This window comes from Centropristis striata, chromosome 11 (genome assembly GCF_030273125.1).
Source record: "Centropristis striata isolate RG_2023a ecotype Rhode Island chromosome 11, C.striata_1.0, whole genome shotgun sequence".
Lineage (NCBI taxonomy): Eukaryota > Metazoa > Chordata > Actinopteri > Perciformes > Serranidae > Centropristis > Centropristis striata.
Genome location: NC_081527.1, coordinates 15,167,467 through 15,184,732, shown reverse-complemented (window position 1 = coordinate 15,184,732; position 17,266 = coordinate 15,167,467). Strand labels below are relative to the sequence as shown.

Below are 17,266 nucleotides of genomic sequence, written 5' to 3'. Positions count from 1 at the left end.
CTACTCGTGTAGCTGTATTTAAATAGGGAAAACGTGGAGGACTTTGGTCGCTTCTAACTGTCCATCTGTTTGGATCCTAATGAATGAACTGGGCTAAGCTAAGTGCTAGCCAAGTGGCGCCGCACGCCAGGGCGATTGAGTGCACGCATTGAGACGCAAGAGGTCTGTATCAACTCGTCTTACTTACCCGAATAACATGTTTTAATATGAAAAAACGGTGGAGTGTTCCTTTAAAGGGATAGTTTACCATTACCATTTACATAACCCCTCAGTGCAGTTTCAAGTGAATCCATGGCATTTCAAGATTATTTTTAAGTGGATCTTATTAGCAATTTTTTCAGCCATATAAAATAGTAGAAAGGGCTATTTTCTATTTTCACACAGACATCTAATTAGATAAAATAGTGACATTTCAAATTCAAAAGGTCAACTTCTCTGTGAAATCATGATATTCTGTAAGAAACATATTTCTGACCATTATTCAGCTCCATAACCCAATGACCGGAGTCATTTCATTGGATACTGAATTGGTGACACCAATCTTGAAACTGTGATGATTCTAAAGGTCTTCTGAGCTGCCCCGTTTAACATGTGTGAAGAATCCTTGTTTTAGAGTGTAGCTTCTTTGCAGCAACATAATTTAAAGCATTATCTGGACAGACTCGTATAATTTCAACCAACTTGACTGGTTTGCAGAGGCATACAAGTCAAGTACAAACAAGGTGTTAATTGTAGTTTTGTTTTGTTTTGTTTTTGTTTTTTTCCTTTAAAGTTGTTTTACTGCATCCTCCATGGATTTGTTTTCCCACCAGATTTTTTATTTTGTTGACTCTAAATAGGGCTTTTTATGCATGTGTTTGTTCTCAGTGAGCCTCCCTTTCATTTAACACGTCGTGGTTGGGGCGAGTTTCCTGTGAGGATCCAGATCCACTTCAAAGACCATCGCAACAAACGTATTGACATCATCCACCAGCTAAAGGTCAGACCACATCATCAACCACACACCATCAATCAGCTTGTTTTTATCTTCAGACTGAGAGACAGTATTTTTCCACATTAAGTTTTAACCAAGCCTTTTATATCCTGGTGTGTTTTATGTCCTTTGTGTTTGTGATGACTTCTGAACTGTAAATTGCAAATTAGGTACTGATGATCATTTATTGTCCCTGGTGTGGACACATTACCATAAATAAAAAAAGCGCTTCAGAAAAGATAGACCTAGGACTAGGAAAACATATATATTGTTTAACAAAATACTTTAACAGTTGGTAGCTGCATTGCTGTAGGCACACTGTGAATTATGACTTTAAAACATCCAGAGAATTTAAAGTTATTGTCAATAACATTGTGAGTAATCATCTATAAAGTGTTGGACTATAAGTAGTGCTTATAACTTATTTATCCAGTTTACTGCCTCTACTTTCTAACCTAAACTCAATAAAAGTCTTCATTTTGAGCTATCTGTTCTTTTCCTACAGCTGGACAGAACATACACTGGGCTGCAGACACTCGGGGCAGAAACTGTAAGTTATAAATGTTCGCTCTGTTTCCTGCAGTGATTTTTTTTCTCTCTCTGAGCTTTACCTTGAAAGTGAGCCTATATTTGTTCCAGGTGGTTGACGTGGAGCTCTATAGGAACTCTCTTGGGGAGGACTACATCCCTCAGCCCTCTTCCTCCAAGGTGACTCACAGAGCAGCCAGCCCCACGTCGGCCACTTCCCTTGCCCAAAGTTATGGACTCTCCAGTTCTCCCATCTTGCATGATCCAAGTGTAGACAAAGGTACACACACTGAAACATTCATCATGAAAACATATATTTACATAGTAGTGACTAAAGGTCTCGCTAGGAACACTGTCGAGCAATGTTTTCACAAGTGGGTCCCTTTTTTGTTTGTATGAAAACCCACATGCACAAGCATGCAATTGATATGATACACAGTCCTGCGACTGGTTTCATCCTGCTTTGCTGTAAAACGTAAAGAAACACAACATTAATTTGCACGAATAAAAACAGTGCAGCAGAAAACTGCAGGCTAGAAATCTTGGGTGTAAACTATTTTTAAGTCGGCTCTACCTTTGAGGAACATGTTTGATCCATTATTAAATGCATTTGTTAGGCTTCAAGGACACAGAGTTCGATTTGGTGAGAAACTCAGTGTGAAACATAACTTTTGATTGTTTGCAAGAAAACTCCACTGAATACTCTACGGCACCAGCCTGTTGGTGTGTATTGGGGTATTGTAGACAACATTTTTTTTTTTAAACACTCGGTAGACCGCTGTGTTTCCTTATTTACAAGAAACGTTGCCCAGAAAGTGTTTGATCCCATCAACTGACGTTCTTTTTTTTTTTTTTTTTTTTTGGGCATTTTACATGCTTTTATTGAAAGCGAGAGACAGATAGAAAGGGGATGACAGAGGGGAGGACATGCGGTAAAGGGAGCTCAGGCCGGATTCGAACCCGGCTCCACCGCAGCGAGGACTGTAGCCTCTATACATGGGGCGCCTGTGTAACCCACTACGGACCACCCCACTGACGTTCTTTTTGATCAATTAAACCAGACCAGGATTCAGTGATGTCATGGTCTGGACACATTGTTTTTGTTTTACGTATTTAACTCTGTCAAAGAAAGGGAGTATAAATGAAATAATACTCTTCCATTTCCTTGTAGGTTTCATCAAAGCAGAGATGGGGCGGTCTGCAGGTGGCCATAGCTCCAGCCTCACTGTTGGTGAACGCACCCCAACCCGACCTAAAGTCAGCGATAGGATCACCCTGGGATCCCATGGCAACTCTGCCTTCCAGCCTATCACAGCCAGCTGTAAGATCGTCCCACAAGGACAGCCACCCAGCCCTGCTGAGTCTCCTGGGAAATCGTTCCAACCAATAACCATGAGCTGTAAAATAGTTTCAGGTAAATGCCTCCACCCAGTGGCCATTTAAGAAATTCCTCATAGCTTTGTTTGCTGCTTAAAACCTATGTTTAAAAAAAGTAAGTAGGCTTTTAGAAAGCTATTTTATAGCAGGTTCTGTGCAATATGAATGCACTCCACCAAGAAACGCTGACAGCGAACCCTTAACTGTCCTCATATGAAGTTTGTCAGAGTTCCAATATTAGCACCATTGTTTTGTCTAGTGTTTTTTGCGCACTATGTTCCCTGGCATTGATGCTCATTCTTCATGTGGTGTAATTATTTCAAATACAGCCATTGTTTGGAATATGCTGTACTACTCCGCAGGGAACAAGACTTCTCATGAGTTCCTTCAGGCACACATTTGCTGTTCTAGGCAAAAAATGCAGAATGCAGAAAAAAAAAATGCTTCTACCTTATTTGACTTTGGCTTATCAGACTGGGATAAATTGCCACAAATTCCGTTAATGTCAACTTGACCAGCAGTAATGCCAGTGACATCATTAGTAGGCTGGTGGAAGAAAGGCCACAAAGGGGAAGGAATAGACATAATTTACATGTTCCTATATTATATATTTTGAGTTAACATCTCAATTATCCATCTAAAAGCCTGTGTACTTTCTCCCCCGCAGGCTCTCCCATCTCCACCCCGAGCCACTCCCCGCTGCCTCGCACACCCACCACCTCCACCCCTGTCCACAGCAAGCAGAGCTCTTCATCAGTCCTCAATAATCCTTACATCATTGTTGACAAGCCCGGTCAGGTGATCGGCATGGCTTCCTCATCCACAGCCTCCACAGGTACACATCTCCCACTCGGTGTCAAAGTGCTGCTTGAAATCGGAAGTGGACCTGCAGCAAAATCGGGAAGCGGTGTCTGAGCCACCCACATAGAATATAAAAATGGCTATGAGGAATGCACTCTATAGCAGAACAAATGATGAACAATACCCTCTTAACTCTACCTTATTCTTTCTCTATTTCTCTCTTTATTTTGGTACTTTTTTCTTGCTTGTCCTCTTTCACCCCCTAACACTTTCTTATCGGGCTCTTCGTCCTTCCTCTCCTTTTTTTCCCTCTGTCTCAATCTGTTCCTGTCTTTCTTTTGTTCCCATTTCAAACTCACAAAGTATGACGTCTGGTGAGCCAGCAGGATGGTTGCTGGATGAGAGGTTACCATGGTGACTGAGCTGCTGTGTTCAATGGCCAGATTAGGAAGATGAGACCCCATGCTCACATCATGTTTTGTATGTGTTTGTGTGTGTATTTCACCATGAACAAGGTATGCAATTACATGCAAAGATGAGTGCACTGTCAGGTGCAGCAATTGTGCACTTTATCTGTGCGTCACCCCATCATGGAGCAGAGTCATCTTACATCACCAAGGCTATTGCATTTACTTGCTCGCATCAGCAGCATCAGTTCATATTCCACTCAGGAGCTCTTTCCCCTGGATTGCTCACTCTTTCTCGCCCACTCAGCCACTCCCACTCTTCCTCCACAAATGCATAGCTCAACCAGATCTGGCAGCAAAGCTGGAGTGCCAGTAAGTGATGTTTTATCAAGCTGGATGATGTGGGTGTTGTGGCTAATTCACCAATCCTAGGTTAAAACAAATTTTAATGCAGTCGGTAAGGTACAGAACTTGGTTGCTCTCCTTTAACACCCACACTGAGCAACTTTTGACAGAGACTGTCACCTTGCACCATAATGGCCTTGATGCCTGTGGAACGGATGGCAAAAACTGCAGTGAAGCATCAGCAGTACGGTCATCTCCCTCATGACTTATTGTGTTTTTTTTTCTGTAAATGACTCCACAGGAAGCCCCTCAGCCAAACAGTCTGTTGCTCAAGGCGCTCGCTCTCCAGCCCCCAAAGTTCACACTGGCACCTTCCTCTCCTCAGGAGTGAAGGTGAGTCGGTAGAGTCTGAATGGTGTCACCCTTTAACAAGAATCATTATGAGCTAAAACATCTCTTTAAAATGATCTGTTCCCACTACTGTGAAGTGTCTATCCCTGTAGTATCTGTATCTTTAATAAAGCAGGGTGGTATTAATAGTAGGCCAGGGTGCTATCTTCAGCAGATGTGAGTGCCTTGGCAAGCTATTTAAATGGGACATCACTCTAAAGATAGGAGGGGGTGCAGGGAGCTTTACAGAGAGAAATGCTCGGTTCTGTTTCACTCTGTGTCAATACGCCGCTGTAAAATCCTCCCACTCCCACATGCTCATCAGCCCATCACCATCTACAAAGAACATAATAAGATTTAACTTAAAATTTCTGTTTTATCACAGTGGTGCTCTCATTGGCTCAGATTCCACAGTTGTAGAGTGCTGGCGCCTGCTGGGGCACTAAAGGCCAGGGCAGATGGGGACAGATGGGGAATATAAAAACATCTCTCTGATGAATAAATGATGATGCTGATTTTCAAAAATCTCTTTTAGGCAACACAGCTCTTCCCACTGCTTTGCACATTGCTGCCTGTTTGAAAAAATAAGGATATTAATCAGTCAAAATGTATCATTTATTACTAAATTCTGCTGGGTTTTTTTTGTTCGAGAGTAAAATTTACACCAATTACAGCTACAGCATCTACAACCTGTTGTACTTTCGAGGTAGATGGACTTTCCTGTTACAGTCCTTCTCTCCATGTGAACTCACTTTTTTGCAGGTTATTATCAAGCAGGAGCCAGGGGAAGTTTCAACACAGCAGCAGCAGATGGTTTCCACAGTAACCAGCCAGCAGCAACCTGCTGCTACAACAGCACACCAGTTTGTCGCAGTGAAAGGAGGTCACATGATCTCCATGTCGGCCCAAAAACAGGCAGGAGGGGCCAAAGGGGACACAACTAGCAAGGTCAGTCCTTCCTGCATACAGCAACACAAAACACAATTTACATGTTAATTTACATGTGTGGTCAAAAGTCATTCAAAAACTATATTTGACACTTCCCTCACTTCTAGATGTTAGGCATCCCTGTTAGCTCAACACTTCAGTCTGCAGTCAAACAGGTGGCTATCAGCAGCGGACAGATTCTTGTGGCCAAGGGCAACCCTTCTGTCGCCAAGGTGATGGGTGGGAAGCAGGTTTTGGCTCAGGGCGTCGCTAAAGCCATTGTCAGCGGAGCCAGTGGCATCACCGGTCAGCAGGCTGCTGCCAAGGCAGCCGGTGGTTCAAGTGGCAAGAGTGGAGGTCAGAGTTCACACACACATACACATGATGCAACGGTTCACTTTACACTAAGATAGTACCAGTAATTGAATAGTTCTACTAACAATTTTTTTATGTACAGAACCTGTCGTTTACAAAAGCTTCAACCCACAATTTTTTATTATCTATTGTTATACATGTATTTGCAGTACAACTTCAGAGGTGGGTGAATAATAATACATTTATTTTTGCATATATCCTTAGTGATGGCCACTCTTCAGCTGCCAGCCAACAACCTGGCCAATCTGGCCAATTTGCCTCCAGGCACCAAGCTCTACCTGACCACCAACAGTAAGAACCCCTCGGGAAAGGGCAAGCTGCTTCTCATCCCACAAGGAGCTATTCTCCGAGCCTCAAGTTCAAGTGAGACATCCTATATCAATCTTTATAAGACTCAGGGAGTCTCTGTTTGACTGTATGTCCTCCGCTCAATTTCATACTGGGCGGGTTAATTGCTGAGGAACCAAGGAATTGCTCTACTGGACATATTTATTGGTAGTGCATTACGTACGAACTGTAGTGTACTGAGGGCTACAGTGCATTCAAGAGCAGATGAAGAAATAGAGACCAGAAAGGTTAAATTGTAGTCCCAGAAATAGCCAGGTCCCAAACAGCTAGCTGTGAGCAAATAGCATGTATACTCGAGCATTGCTAAGGGACGCAAACTATGGCATGACAGGTGTATTGCTCAGGATCCAAGAAAGTTCAGTGTGAAGTTGGATGGGCGGATCATGAGAAGGCTGTAAGCAGTAATACCAGAGGCCAGGCAATTGACCTGTTGGGAACAGGCAGGTTTAAAAACAGACATTGTCTTATGAACTCAGTGTTGGTTAATAGTTATTTAGCCATGACCTCCTCTCATACTCTTCATACTGGTTTTCAGTCACATATTGACACATACTAATGTCAAGGAAGTTTGAAGTTTGAATAGTTAAATGGTAAATGGACTGCCCTTTATATAGCACTTTTATCCAAAGCGGCTGTGGCATTCGTTCAGTGATCGGAGGGTTGGTGGTACGATCCCCGACCATTGAAGCCTACATGTTGAAGTATCCTTGAGCAAGATACTGAACCCCAAATTGCTCCTGATGCTGTGTGCATCGGTTTGGGAATGAATTAGTAGTGTGGAGTGTAAAGCGCTTTGGGTAAAAGAGCTATATAAGTGCACCCCATTTACCATTCACTACAGACTGCGCTCACACATACTGGTGCCACCTGCCACCATTGGCATTGAGGTCATTCACACACCGATGAACACAGCATCGGAAGCCATTTGGGTAACAGTATTTTGCTCAAGGATACTTCGACATGTAGGCTGCCATCGTCAGGGATCGAACCTCCGACATTCTGATCAGTGGGCGACCACTCAACCAACTGAGCCGCCCTTTTTAAGCGTTAGAAGTTTTAAAAACGTCTTTGTCGGACCTGCCACTGTCTGTTTTTTTGTGGAGCCAGCAGATGACTCCATGGGGTTAAGTTAAGCTTCCAGGACACTTTAAGGGACTCATGAACTCCAGCAGACACACTGACAAAATATCATGACCTCAAATGTAATCCAACCTCCACTTTAAAAAGTGTATAGAATCCGGGGTTAGTGTCCCGGCCAAATAAGTTACGCCCCGACTCTTTTCTCAATGCCTCAAGGTGTAGACAGCTGTATAAAAAATGTTATTGCTCTTGGCTCATCATAAAGTTTGGCAAGAGCAGGAAATCCACTTCCGAAGTGACTCTCCAATTTGAGGCATGCTGGTGGCAGTAACAGATTTTGGCTGCTACACTACCTTCTGGACAGTGAGTCAGTCATAGTCATCTGTTTCCTTCTGCTGTTTGTTTAATGTGTACTGGGGGCTTGAATCCCTCACACAGAAAACTTCCTGTCAAATTGCAATGAGATTAAATAGATTAAGCAGCATTCCATATTTTATCTTAAACCAATAAACCAACATTACCCTGTATAGCTCTGCTTCAGAATTATTTATCAGAAGTAAAATATGCTTTTACCTATTTAATGGACAGAAGCTGAGCTGTAATCTGGGATAAAGAATTGTTTTTCAGATTTGAGACTGATGTGTATGTGGCTGTCTGTAATTTAGGTCAGCAGTCCCAGAGCAGCTCATCTGCAGGCGCTGGGGGCTCTCAGACCTCCTCCTCCTCCTCTTCCTCTTCCAGCAGCTTGCCTTCCAACCTCTCCTACACATCCTATATCCTTAAACAGACCCCACAGGTGGGTAGAAATGCACTTACACTACACTACAATACAAACCTAAGAGACATATACTATACTATAAACATATCTTTGATGTCTCTTGTGGTGTTGTGGATTCAGCATCAGTATTTATTTGCCGGCATGTTTTGAGCAGAATGTGAAGTACTTCATCAAAGTCGGCAGGAAAATGAAGGTGCTTTGCACATTTAATATTCATCACCACAGCCACAAAAAAAAAACAGATTTTAGATTTTATTCCCTTATGGCATGATAGGACATGCACAGTCTGCAAATGGGGTCTCTTTTCCTCTGTGAATCTCACATTTTTGTATTCTAGTAGAGACATTGAGCCTGGTGTGTTCCTAATTAGACACATTCATTACAGCAGCATTGATCCTGCAGTCAGCTTTAGAACAGTGCTGTCGGTGCATTTAGCCAACAGCATATAATGAAGTTGTCTGCAGAGGTTTCCACCTACATTTAAAATAATGAATCTGGGCGGTGTTTCCTAATAATGATCAATCTTTAAGGTTAATAGTGTTTTCTAAGTGTGATGTGTACAAATGTTTTTACATATACAGTAGTGTTCAAAATAATAGCAGTCCAATATGACTAACCAGATTAATCTAGGTTTTTAGTATATTTTTTATTGCTAAATGGCAAACAAGGTACCAGTAGGTGCAGTAGATTGTCAGAAAACCAACAAGACCCAGCATTCGTGATATGCACGCTCTTAGGGCTGTGCAATTGGGCAATTAGTTGAAAGGGGTGTGTTAAAAAAAATAGCTAGTGTGCTATCTGGTAAGTCACATTGGACTGCTATTATTTTGAACACTACTGTATTGTGTATATCTTGTTTAAGAGCTAAAAAGCTAATGTGCACTCTCCATTCCAGTTAGGTGCTATAAAAGAATGATACATTCATTTCAGATGTCAATTACGTTTTTGGTAGGGTATTTTGAAATATTTAAGTTGATGCATTTTACATGCTTGGATTTGTTGTACCTTGCATGTGATGAGCATGTTCCTTAATGTACTGTGTGGCATAATATTGGTTAAATCAGTGATAAACAACTTACGTCCTGCTAGCCAGATAGGTTGCCTGGGGGCCAGCTTACAATTTACACATTGAAAATAAACGGATTCACACTGGGAATCTTTTTTTGTACTTTGAATGTAAATAAGGTGCCCAAAAAAGCATAAAAACAGCAAAGTAGAGCTTGTTTATCCACAAAAAGTGCCAGGGGAAGATCCCCCAACAGAATTTGGATCCCATAAATGTATTTCATGCTGAAAGAAAGATAGATATTCTATTTATTCTGTCCCTGGTAGGAGATGTTTGTGTTTATGGTTTATGTTTGTGAATCATTCAAACATTGAAGGATGGGCTGTGACTGTGACCAGCTATGTTTATTGTTTTATGAACTATTGAAACTGCAACTAAACCAAGTGCAGTTGCAGCTATTCAATGCAGTAAAATAGCTGATGTATTGGTCATAAAGTTTATTAGTTAATATGTAAAATTATTTAGAAGGGACAGAGGGAGCACTTCGTTCAAAGAAAGATGAGTTATGGACTTTTAAATTCTATTCATTTTAACTGATAAATATTATTAATGTTTGCTTATGAAATGCCCCCCTCGCCCACTGGCCACACAAGTTGAGTTTCCCTGAGTTACTTTGTCCCGTTTTTACCCATTTTTTTATTATATGCTGTGTGGTTTTCCTAGCTGCATTCATGGTCTCAATTCAATCAAAGTTATATGTTGTTGGATTTCTCCCCTCTCTAACCCTGCTTGTCCACAGGGAACATTCCTGGTCGGCCAGCCAGCACAGGGTTCGGGGAAGCAGGGAGGTTCAAGTTCAGCAGGTCATGCAGCGTCCTCTCCAGCAACTGTAACCCAGCAGGCCATCCGGGTGACAGCTGGACAGAAGGCGGCTATCCTGGCTCAGGTCAGTATGGATAACAAGACTGAGGCCAGAACTGATCCTCTACAATGTCTGATACTAATGGAAGCTGCTGTAATCACTGCTGTATGTTTGTTTCACAAGCACTTAAAGCCCAGTTTCTATACAGTAAAGAGCTACAAACCGTCTGATCTAAACTGGCTTGTCTTCTGGTCGTACATCAGTAGGGATCCCCAGGACAAGACATTCTGTGGTGTTTGCCAGCACTTTGGCTCCTACTGAGCACCCATAGCTGTTCTGTTTACTTTCAGTACTTATAGATTTTTTTTTTCTCAATGCTTCACACCGCTTTAGTAATTTTCTGTTTGCTTTCCTCTTAACTCTGATAGTATGTGACCTTGCAGTCTGACAACTCCCTCCTATCTTAACTCAGATTTTACAGGCCAAACTGATGGTGGAAAGGCTTACCTATGTAAACATCTCTTTGACAATGAGATGTTAATTAAAAGCAAGTTACTGAAACGGTGCCCAGGAATGATCAAAGGGAGTTCTATTAGATGATAATTTAATATTTCACCCAACCAAACTATTTGTATTAAATCCATGTTGCTTAATATGGTATTCATGAAGAGAAAAATAATATTAAAGGTATACTATGTATCATTTCTGCATTTAAACTACTAAATTAATCTTTATTACATGCTTTGTTGAGTTGTGTACTAACATGCCAAATGTTTCCAACAATGTTTTTGGAATTTTGATTTTGTGATTTTTACTGAGCTAATTCACTTGCTTTCTGCGTTAAGATAAGACTGAATGGTTCCTCTTCTTTTTAGATCCTAAATTGACCATTGTGATTTCTTGGATTGACAGGTGGTGGGCGGCTCCCAGGGTGCACAGGTGAAGTTGTCTGACGGTTCTGTCAAGACGGTCACAGCGGCAGCAGCAGGCCACTTGTCCAAGCCGGGGACGACCACATTGAGGATGACAGGCGGAGTCATCACTGCTGCTAGTTCCAGCCCCGGCTCTGTCAACGCTGCAGCAACGGCAGCCAGTCAACAACAGGCTAGTTTCACATTCTTCATATTCTGCTGTTTTATTCTGCCTGACAGCTGTTCATCTTTAGTCATTTCAAACCAAACAGCTGTTACATTAAAAATGGATTTTGAAGTATTTTTTATAATGCTTGTGAAATGGTTATTTTGTTTTTATATCGTTTAGATGTCCTAACTTAAATGTCCATCAAATCCAGTTTTATGTGAAATATTTAATTTGATATTTTTCCAATTATGAAAGTAATTTGTCTTAATAGTTTTTTTGTTGGTTTTAGGAATATTTTTCATGCTGAAGTTGAATGCTTTTGCAAGAAGGAATAATCCCATTTTATTTTTTATACTTTTGCACAAGAAATAAATGTTCTGGTGATTTGCCACTGCAGTATGAATAGATGGAAAACAGGACTGACCCAATGTGAGTGCAGTAGCAAGGTCAGTGTTTTTGTCGGAGAGAGCAGAGAGTTTAGATGGTGTGTGAAGAGCCCTGAGCAGTCCATCAGCAGCGCTCTGTGTTTGGGTGATTACAGCTTCAGAGTCAGTGGCCAGGCCTCATTAACTTGAGAAATGGAAACGCACAAAAAGGCTTTCTGGAGGCTTCAACAAGCAAAAACAAATATGTATACAGTATGTAATAGAAAAAAAACACTTATTGCTCTGGAGATGTTGACGCAAATACAAAGAAGAATACATCACTTCTTTTCCTGTTTTGGATAAATTACCCTTTCAGGACTGTTAATTGAATTATGAGATGTCTCCGTGAGAGAAATTGACTCTTTTGTCTTTGAGAATTCCATAAAACCAGTGACCTGATCGCCACATCTCACTCTGTGAGTTGCACGGCACTGGAAACAAATGTGATGAGAGCAAAGAAAAGACAGTTAGCACTAACTCTAAAGTCCTGCCACAGGGAATAACATTTCCCAACTCTCCATCTGTTCCTTCAAAACACCATTTGACATACTTAAATAGGTTCATTACGTTGATAATTATAATTTTTTGTCAACACTCTCATCATGTAACTGCAGAAGAATGAGATATGTCGACCCATAAAGTGCTTTTTCTATGCTATGGTTTATAAAGTATTAAAACAAGTGTAATGAATGATTTATGTAAATTCATATATCATTGTAACGTACCCATGTTGTTTCTCACTTGGCAATGGAAACATGTCATACACACTATAAAAAGGATAGCAAAGATTGAAAAGATACTGTTCCGATATTGTGTGTCCAAATTTAGCATCTTTCTGTTTACTTCCTGATTGACAGCAAGGAAATTATAAAAGAAGGAAGGGTCATTATGTCACTATGTAGTGCATAAACACACATTGGTGCCATGTTTTGAAGATAATGTTTCCTATTACTGTCAGGTGTTAAGTTCCAAATTTTATTTGCCTCTATAAATCTGCGTCTTTATCACTTACAGCCCATGTACTTGTTAATTTGTTAGTCAATGAACTTAGTTAGCATTTAGACTTTGTATAGCTATTGTTAATCAGGAATATCTTTGTTGAGATGTTCTACATTCATTTGGAGATAGACCCTTTTAATGTTATTAAGAAACAATCCTTGTGAAAGAAACAAACGGAGCTGTGGTGTCAGTGAGAGCAAGTGTTACAGCCTCTCTACAGGCTTGATTGTTGTCATGACTTTGGTGTGCTAGCTAATAAAATAAGCATGAAGACTAGGCCACATAAATCACTGATGCAAACTGCAAGGAGTTTTGGCATACAGTGAAGTCAAGACTGCTGGACAGAACTCAAATGCGCACATAGAGCTAGAACAAACATAATGATTTTATTTTTTATTGTGTGGAAGCATTTTTCTTTCCAAGGTGAAACAACACAGCTTTGATGGGTTATAGTGGGCCTTGCCATGTCGGCCCCATTAACTTCAACCGAAGCGGAACCAAAGACTGGCACCACTGCAACATTTAAATGATGTAACGACCCTTCCTTCTTTTATAGTTTCCATGATTGACAGCTGTGTTTTTGTGTATTCTGTGCAGGCTGCCGATGGCGGGAAGTCTGCCTCTCAGCACCACTCACTCCTGGTAGCAGCCAACCAGGCGGCAGTAATCAGCGCAGCCAAGAGCGCCAGTGCTGCTGCGGGAGGCAGCCTGTCGAAGGCGGCCGTGGCCACCTTGGTCAAGGGTGCTGGCAACACTGCCACAATGACAAAGAGTGCTGCGGGTTCAACTGGAGCTGTAGTAACAGTGGCCAAAGGCATTACCAACATGCCTGTCGTCAGCATGTCCAAGGGTGCAGGGGTGGGGACGGTGGTGGGTGTGCCCAAAAGTAGCGGCACGTCATTGGTCACTGCAGCCTCATTGGTCAGTGGAATGGCAGCAGGAGGAGGAAAGACGGGTGCCACTCTCTCAGGTATGCAGTACTGCATTTTTCACCTGGTTTAAATGTGTACAAGTTCGATTACATGACAAAATGCAGTCCAGGTCCAACCACAAATCATTCTACATTTATGTTGTGTTTTGTCCAGGTATGCTGAAAATTCACTCTGGAGGCTCCAGCTCCCAGCAGACAGTCTTAACCATCCCCGCCAACCAGCTTAAACAGCTGGGGGTTGGCACGGGGTCTGGAGGGGTGCAGACCATTCTCATGCCTGTTGGGAAAGGTAAGCATGCCTGAGACAGCCCTTTGAAACGTTAGTTTAGCTAGCAAAACAGTCTGCCTCATCTATGGAAGGCCTTTTTGGCTTGTAAAAGAAAAAAAATAATATGAAAATTTTGCTGTGTGACGAGAAAAAATTATCCTGCAAATTGTTATAATGAGAAGCTTTCTAAAAATAATGACTTACTTTTCTCAAAATAATGACTTTGTAGTTCTAAATAATGATAAACCATCTGTAAAGTAATTATTTTGAGATAGTGTCATTATTTTGTGATATTAAGCAATTATTTGCAATTCAGTCATTATTTCAAATTACTAAGTAATTATTTTGAAAAAACGAAGTCATTATTTCGAGAAAGTTTGGCTTGCTGAATGTTTTTCTTTTCATCATGGAAATGGGCTTCCATGGTCATCACTAGTTTATATATAGTCTTTACAACCAAAGTGCATCCAGATAAAAAGGCTGTGTACTCTTTTATCTACTTTAATCTCTTCTTAAAGTAGATAAAAGGTAGTAGCAATTGCATTTGAATAAAACATGAAGCATCACTGACATTGATCGCTTTGTTGGTGTGCCACATCTTTTACAACAATTTTCTGAAGAGTAAATGTTGAAATGAAGCACTTTGTTTCCAGAAATGATTTTAAGAGTGTAAGACACTGCAGAAAAGCTGCTTTATGTCTCTCTGAACTGAGTTCATTTTGCCTGTACATGATTACACGGTGTGATTTATTTGAGATGCTCGAACATCAACTGTAGATTATTTTCTCTCTGCAGTAAACCATCTTCCTCCCTTCTCATTTTTCATCTAACTGTTAAGCCCATTTATCTAATGGGTCATTGATCCATCCTCTGTGTGTGTGTGTGTGTGTGTGTGTGTGTGTGTGTGTGTGTGCGTGTGCGTGTGCGTGTGTGCGTGTTGCGCACATGTGTTTTCTGTGTGTAGTAGTGTCTAAAGGCCCAGTCTCCAGTACTCCTTCCTCCTCCTCTTCCACCACCCCTGGAGCAGCTGGAGCTGGCGCCTCCCCAAGTCCTGCCAGACAGGCGTCCCCCTCCCTTGCCCTGCCTCTGGCACAAGGTGAGAGGGGTCCATCCCCACTCGGCCCACTTTCCTCGCATCTTTCATTGTTTCTGTCTTTTACTCCCAACCTCCATTTTCTTCCATTCTGCCAAGTTTAGCTTGGACAAAATATGTTACTCTTCTCAAATACATCAATGTTTAAAAGGTCAGCTCTATCTGCATTCTTTACCAGGTTTTTGAAATAGAAAAACTCACTCAACCATAGCAAATTGTTGAGATTATGAATATTGAGAACACTAGCGCTAGCTAACACAAACTAACTAACTGAAAAAGACGGCAGTTACGATGGACCAGCAACACTTGTGTTCTGCAAGGGAAAGTACTTTTTGTTAAAGGAGTCTGGTGGCTTTAAAGCAAGCATAGAAAACTGCTTCAGTTCCCCATTTGAAAGGGCTGTCTGACGTCAAGGTACTATGGTAAATATTCTAATTATAGCTTGCACTTAAACTGATGTAGATTGATTTAAACTGGCTAAAATACATTTTTTGTGTCTCCTCAAAGCCACCAGACTCCTTTGACATAAACAATAATTTTTCCATGCAGAACAAACATTTAGATTTAGAAAAACCATGGTGTCCACAGCAGTATGTTGCTAACCTTCCGTGCCAGTACTCTGCTGTGTACACAAGTGTATACATGTAGTAACATAATCATCCAAAAACCTCCTTCTGGTCACATGGAAAAAGGTTTTTAAAAAGGGCTTGGGAAAGTATAATTTTGACACAAAACATACATACTACGACCAAAATGTGAATGTTTGGATATGAATACATAAGGAACCTCACTGGGAAGCTACAGAATAATATAATAAAAAAATTAAAAAACGCAAAAACTAATGGACCCATCCTTTAATACCAATAACAAAGATGAACTTCAGCCTGAAACTAATAGTATATAATTATTCAATGGAATGAATGTTTCTCTCACACTTGCTTTTCTGTTGTCGCTCTCTGCTGCCACAGTGAAGACCGAGCCAGGTGCAAGCACAGCTGTCACAGCTGGTCCATCTCCCCCGGTGACTGCTCCTGTTCCCACTTCTGTCCACGTTGCCTCTGCAGCTACAATAGTCAAGCAGGAGCAAGGGGCAGATAATGCTGCTCACGACCTCATCAAGTAAGTTCAGAAACGAGTCACAATGCTGCTATAACTTGCAGCACATTTATTGAATCCTAACAGGAAAGGTGCAAATGAAGAAACTCTCTGCAACTGCAGTGACACTGAGTCATCAACTGTGTTTTTATCTATATTTATCTGTAAGTGTAAATCTCTATATTTAACTCGACGAACTCAGGGAAGACTAATGTATGCCCCTTTATTAAAGCTATCAAATAGCTACCAGGATAGTAATGGAAGGATTTAAGAATACTTTTCTCTTCCCTACAGCTGTCATTTCAGTGAATATTTTTTGGTTATTCCCTGACACTTGTGATTCCCTTTACAGCACTGAGCACATAGAGACCATGATGCAGCTGCTGACAGCCGTGGTGAAGAAGTTCCCTCTTATTGTGCCAGATAAGAGTAAGTGAGCTCCATATATTAAAACAGACTGAAAGCTCATACTCTGGGGTTTTGTCAAGATGTTTAATTCTTTGTTTTTGTCTCTTCAGCTGAAGACTCCCATCCATTCTGTGCCTCTTCAACAGAACAGTATTATTCCTGGACCATTGGCAAGCGCCGAGCATCAGAGGTGACTTTTTGTTGTTTTGTGCATGAGTATGTGAACAATGAGGAAATGAATGCTGTACATTATCTGTGCCTCTGAGTGATTTATAAAGTGTCAGTGGAGTCAAACTGCTGATAGGACATTGGAGATTAGCATTATTTGGGAAGATAAGTTTGTGGGCAAAAAGAGAGGATAAAAATATCTTACTATATTTTAGAAAATCATGCAAATGACAGCTGCAGCGATTAGTAGAGAGAAGAATAATTGTCATCATTTTGGCCTTTTTTGTGACTCCCCCCCCCCCAGTATTTTCTGGCACTTTATGAATTCAGACTAATATCTCAGAGCAACATCACCCACTTACTAACAGTTACTTTCCAGATTCCACAGTGAGGGCGTCTATAATATCAGTGATAATTTGCATTGTTAGCAGTTTTGTTGTCCGTGTAATCTGTCTTGGTGCTCGGTGCTGGGGCCCCTGACTCAGCGATCTTTCTGCTTACCTCATGTCTTCCTATCTATCTGGTCAGATGTGTATCTCTGCCCGGTTGTCTCCTTTCATCTCGTCCTAATGGGTTCATCAATAGCTCATACAGAGCAGCAC

The 17,266-nt window shown here is 41.2% G+C and overlaps 1 protein-coding gene across 1 annotated transcript in view; it reads left to right on the top strand.

The window, feature by feature from the left end:
• yeats2 (YEATS domain containing 2) overlaps positions 1-17,266 on the top strand; it is a 29,621-nt gene that overhangs the window by 6,000 nt on the left and 6,355 nt on the right. The window contains exons 8-25 of the mRNA XM_059345041.1: positions 868-979; positions 1,479-1,523; positions 1,613-1,781; positions 2,673-2,915; positions 3,546-3,713; positions 4,733-4,824; positions 5,584-5,769; positions 5,877-6,105; positions 6,328-6,486; positions 8,217-8,347; positions 10,135-10,281; positions 11,110-11,301; positions 13,299-13,671; positions 13,787-13,921; positions 14,865-14,996; positions 15,962-16,112; positions 16,441-16,517; positions 16,607-16,686. Coding sequence (XP_059201024.1) covers positions 868-979; positions 1,479-1,523; positions 1,613-1,781; positions 2,673-2,915; positions 3,546-3,713; positions 4,733-4,824; positions 5,584-5,769; positions 5,877-6,105; positions 6,328-6,486; positions 8,217-8,347; positions 10,135-10,281; positions 11,110-11,301; positions 13,299-13,671; positions 13,787-13,921; positions 14,865-14,996; positions 15,962-16,112; positions 16,441-16,517; positions 16,607-16,686 — 2,821 coding nt within the window. The remainder of the gene's footprint in view (positions 1-867; positions 980-1,478; positions 1,524-1,612; positions 1,782-2,672; positions 2,916-3,545; positions 3,714-4,732; positions 4,825-5,583; positions 5,770-5,876; positions 6,106-6,327; positions 6,487-8,216; positions 8,348-10,134; positions 10,282-11,109; positions 11,302-13,298; positions 13,672-13,786; positions 13,922-14,864; positions 14,997-15,961; positions 16,113-16,440; positions 16,518-16,606; positions 16,687-17,266) is intronic.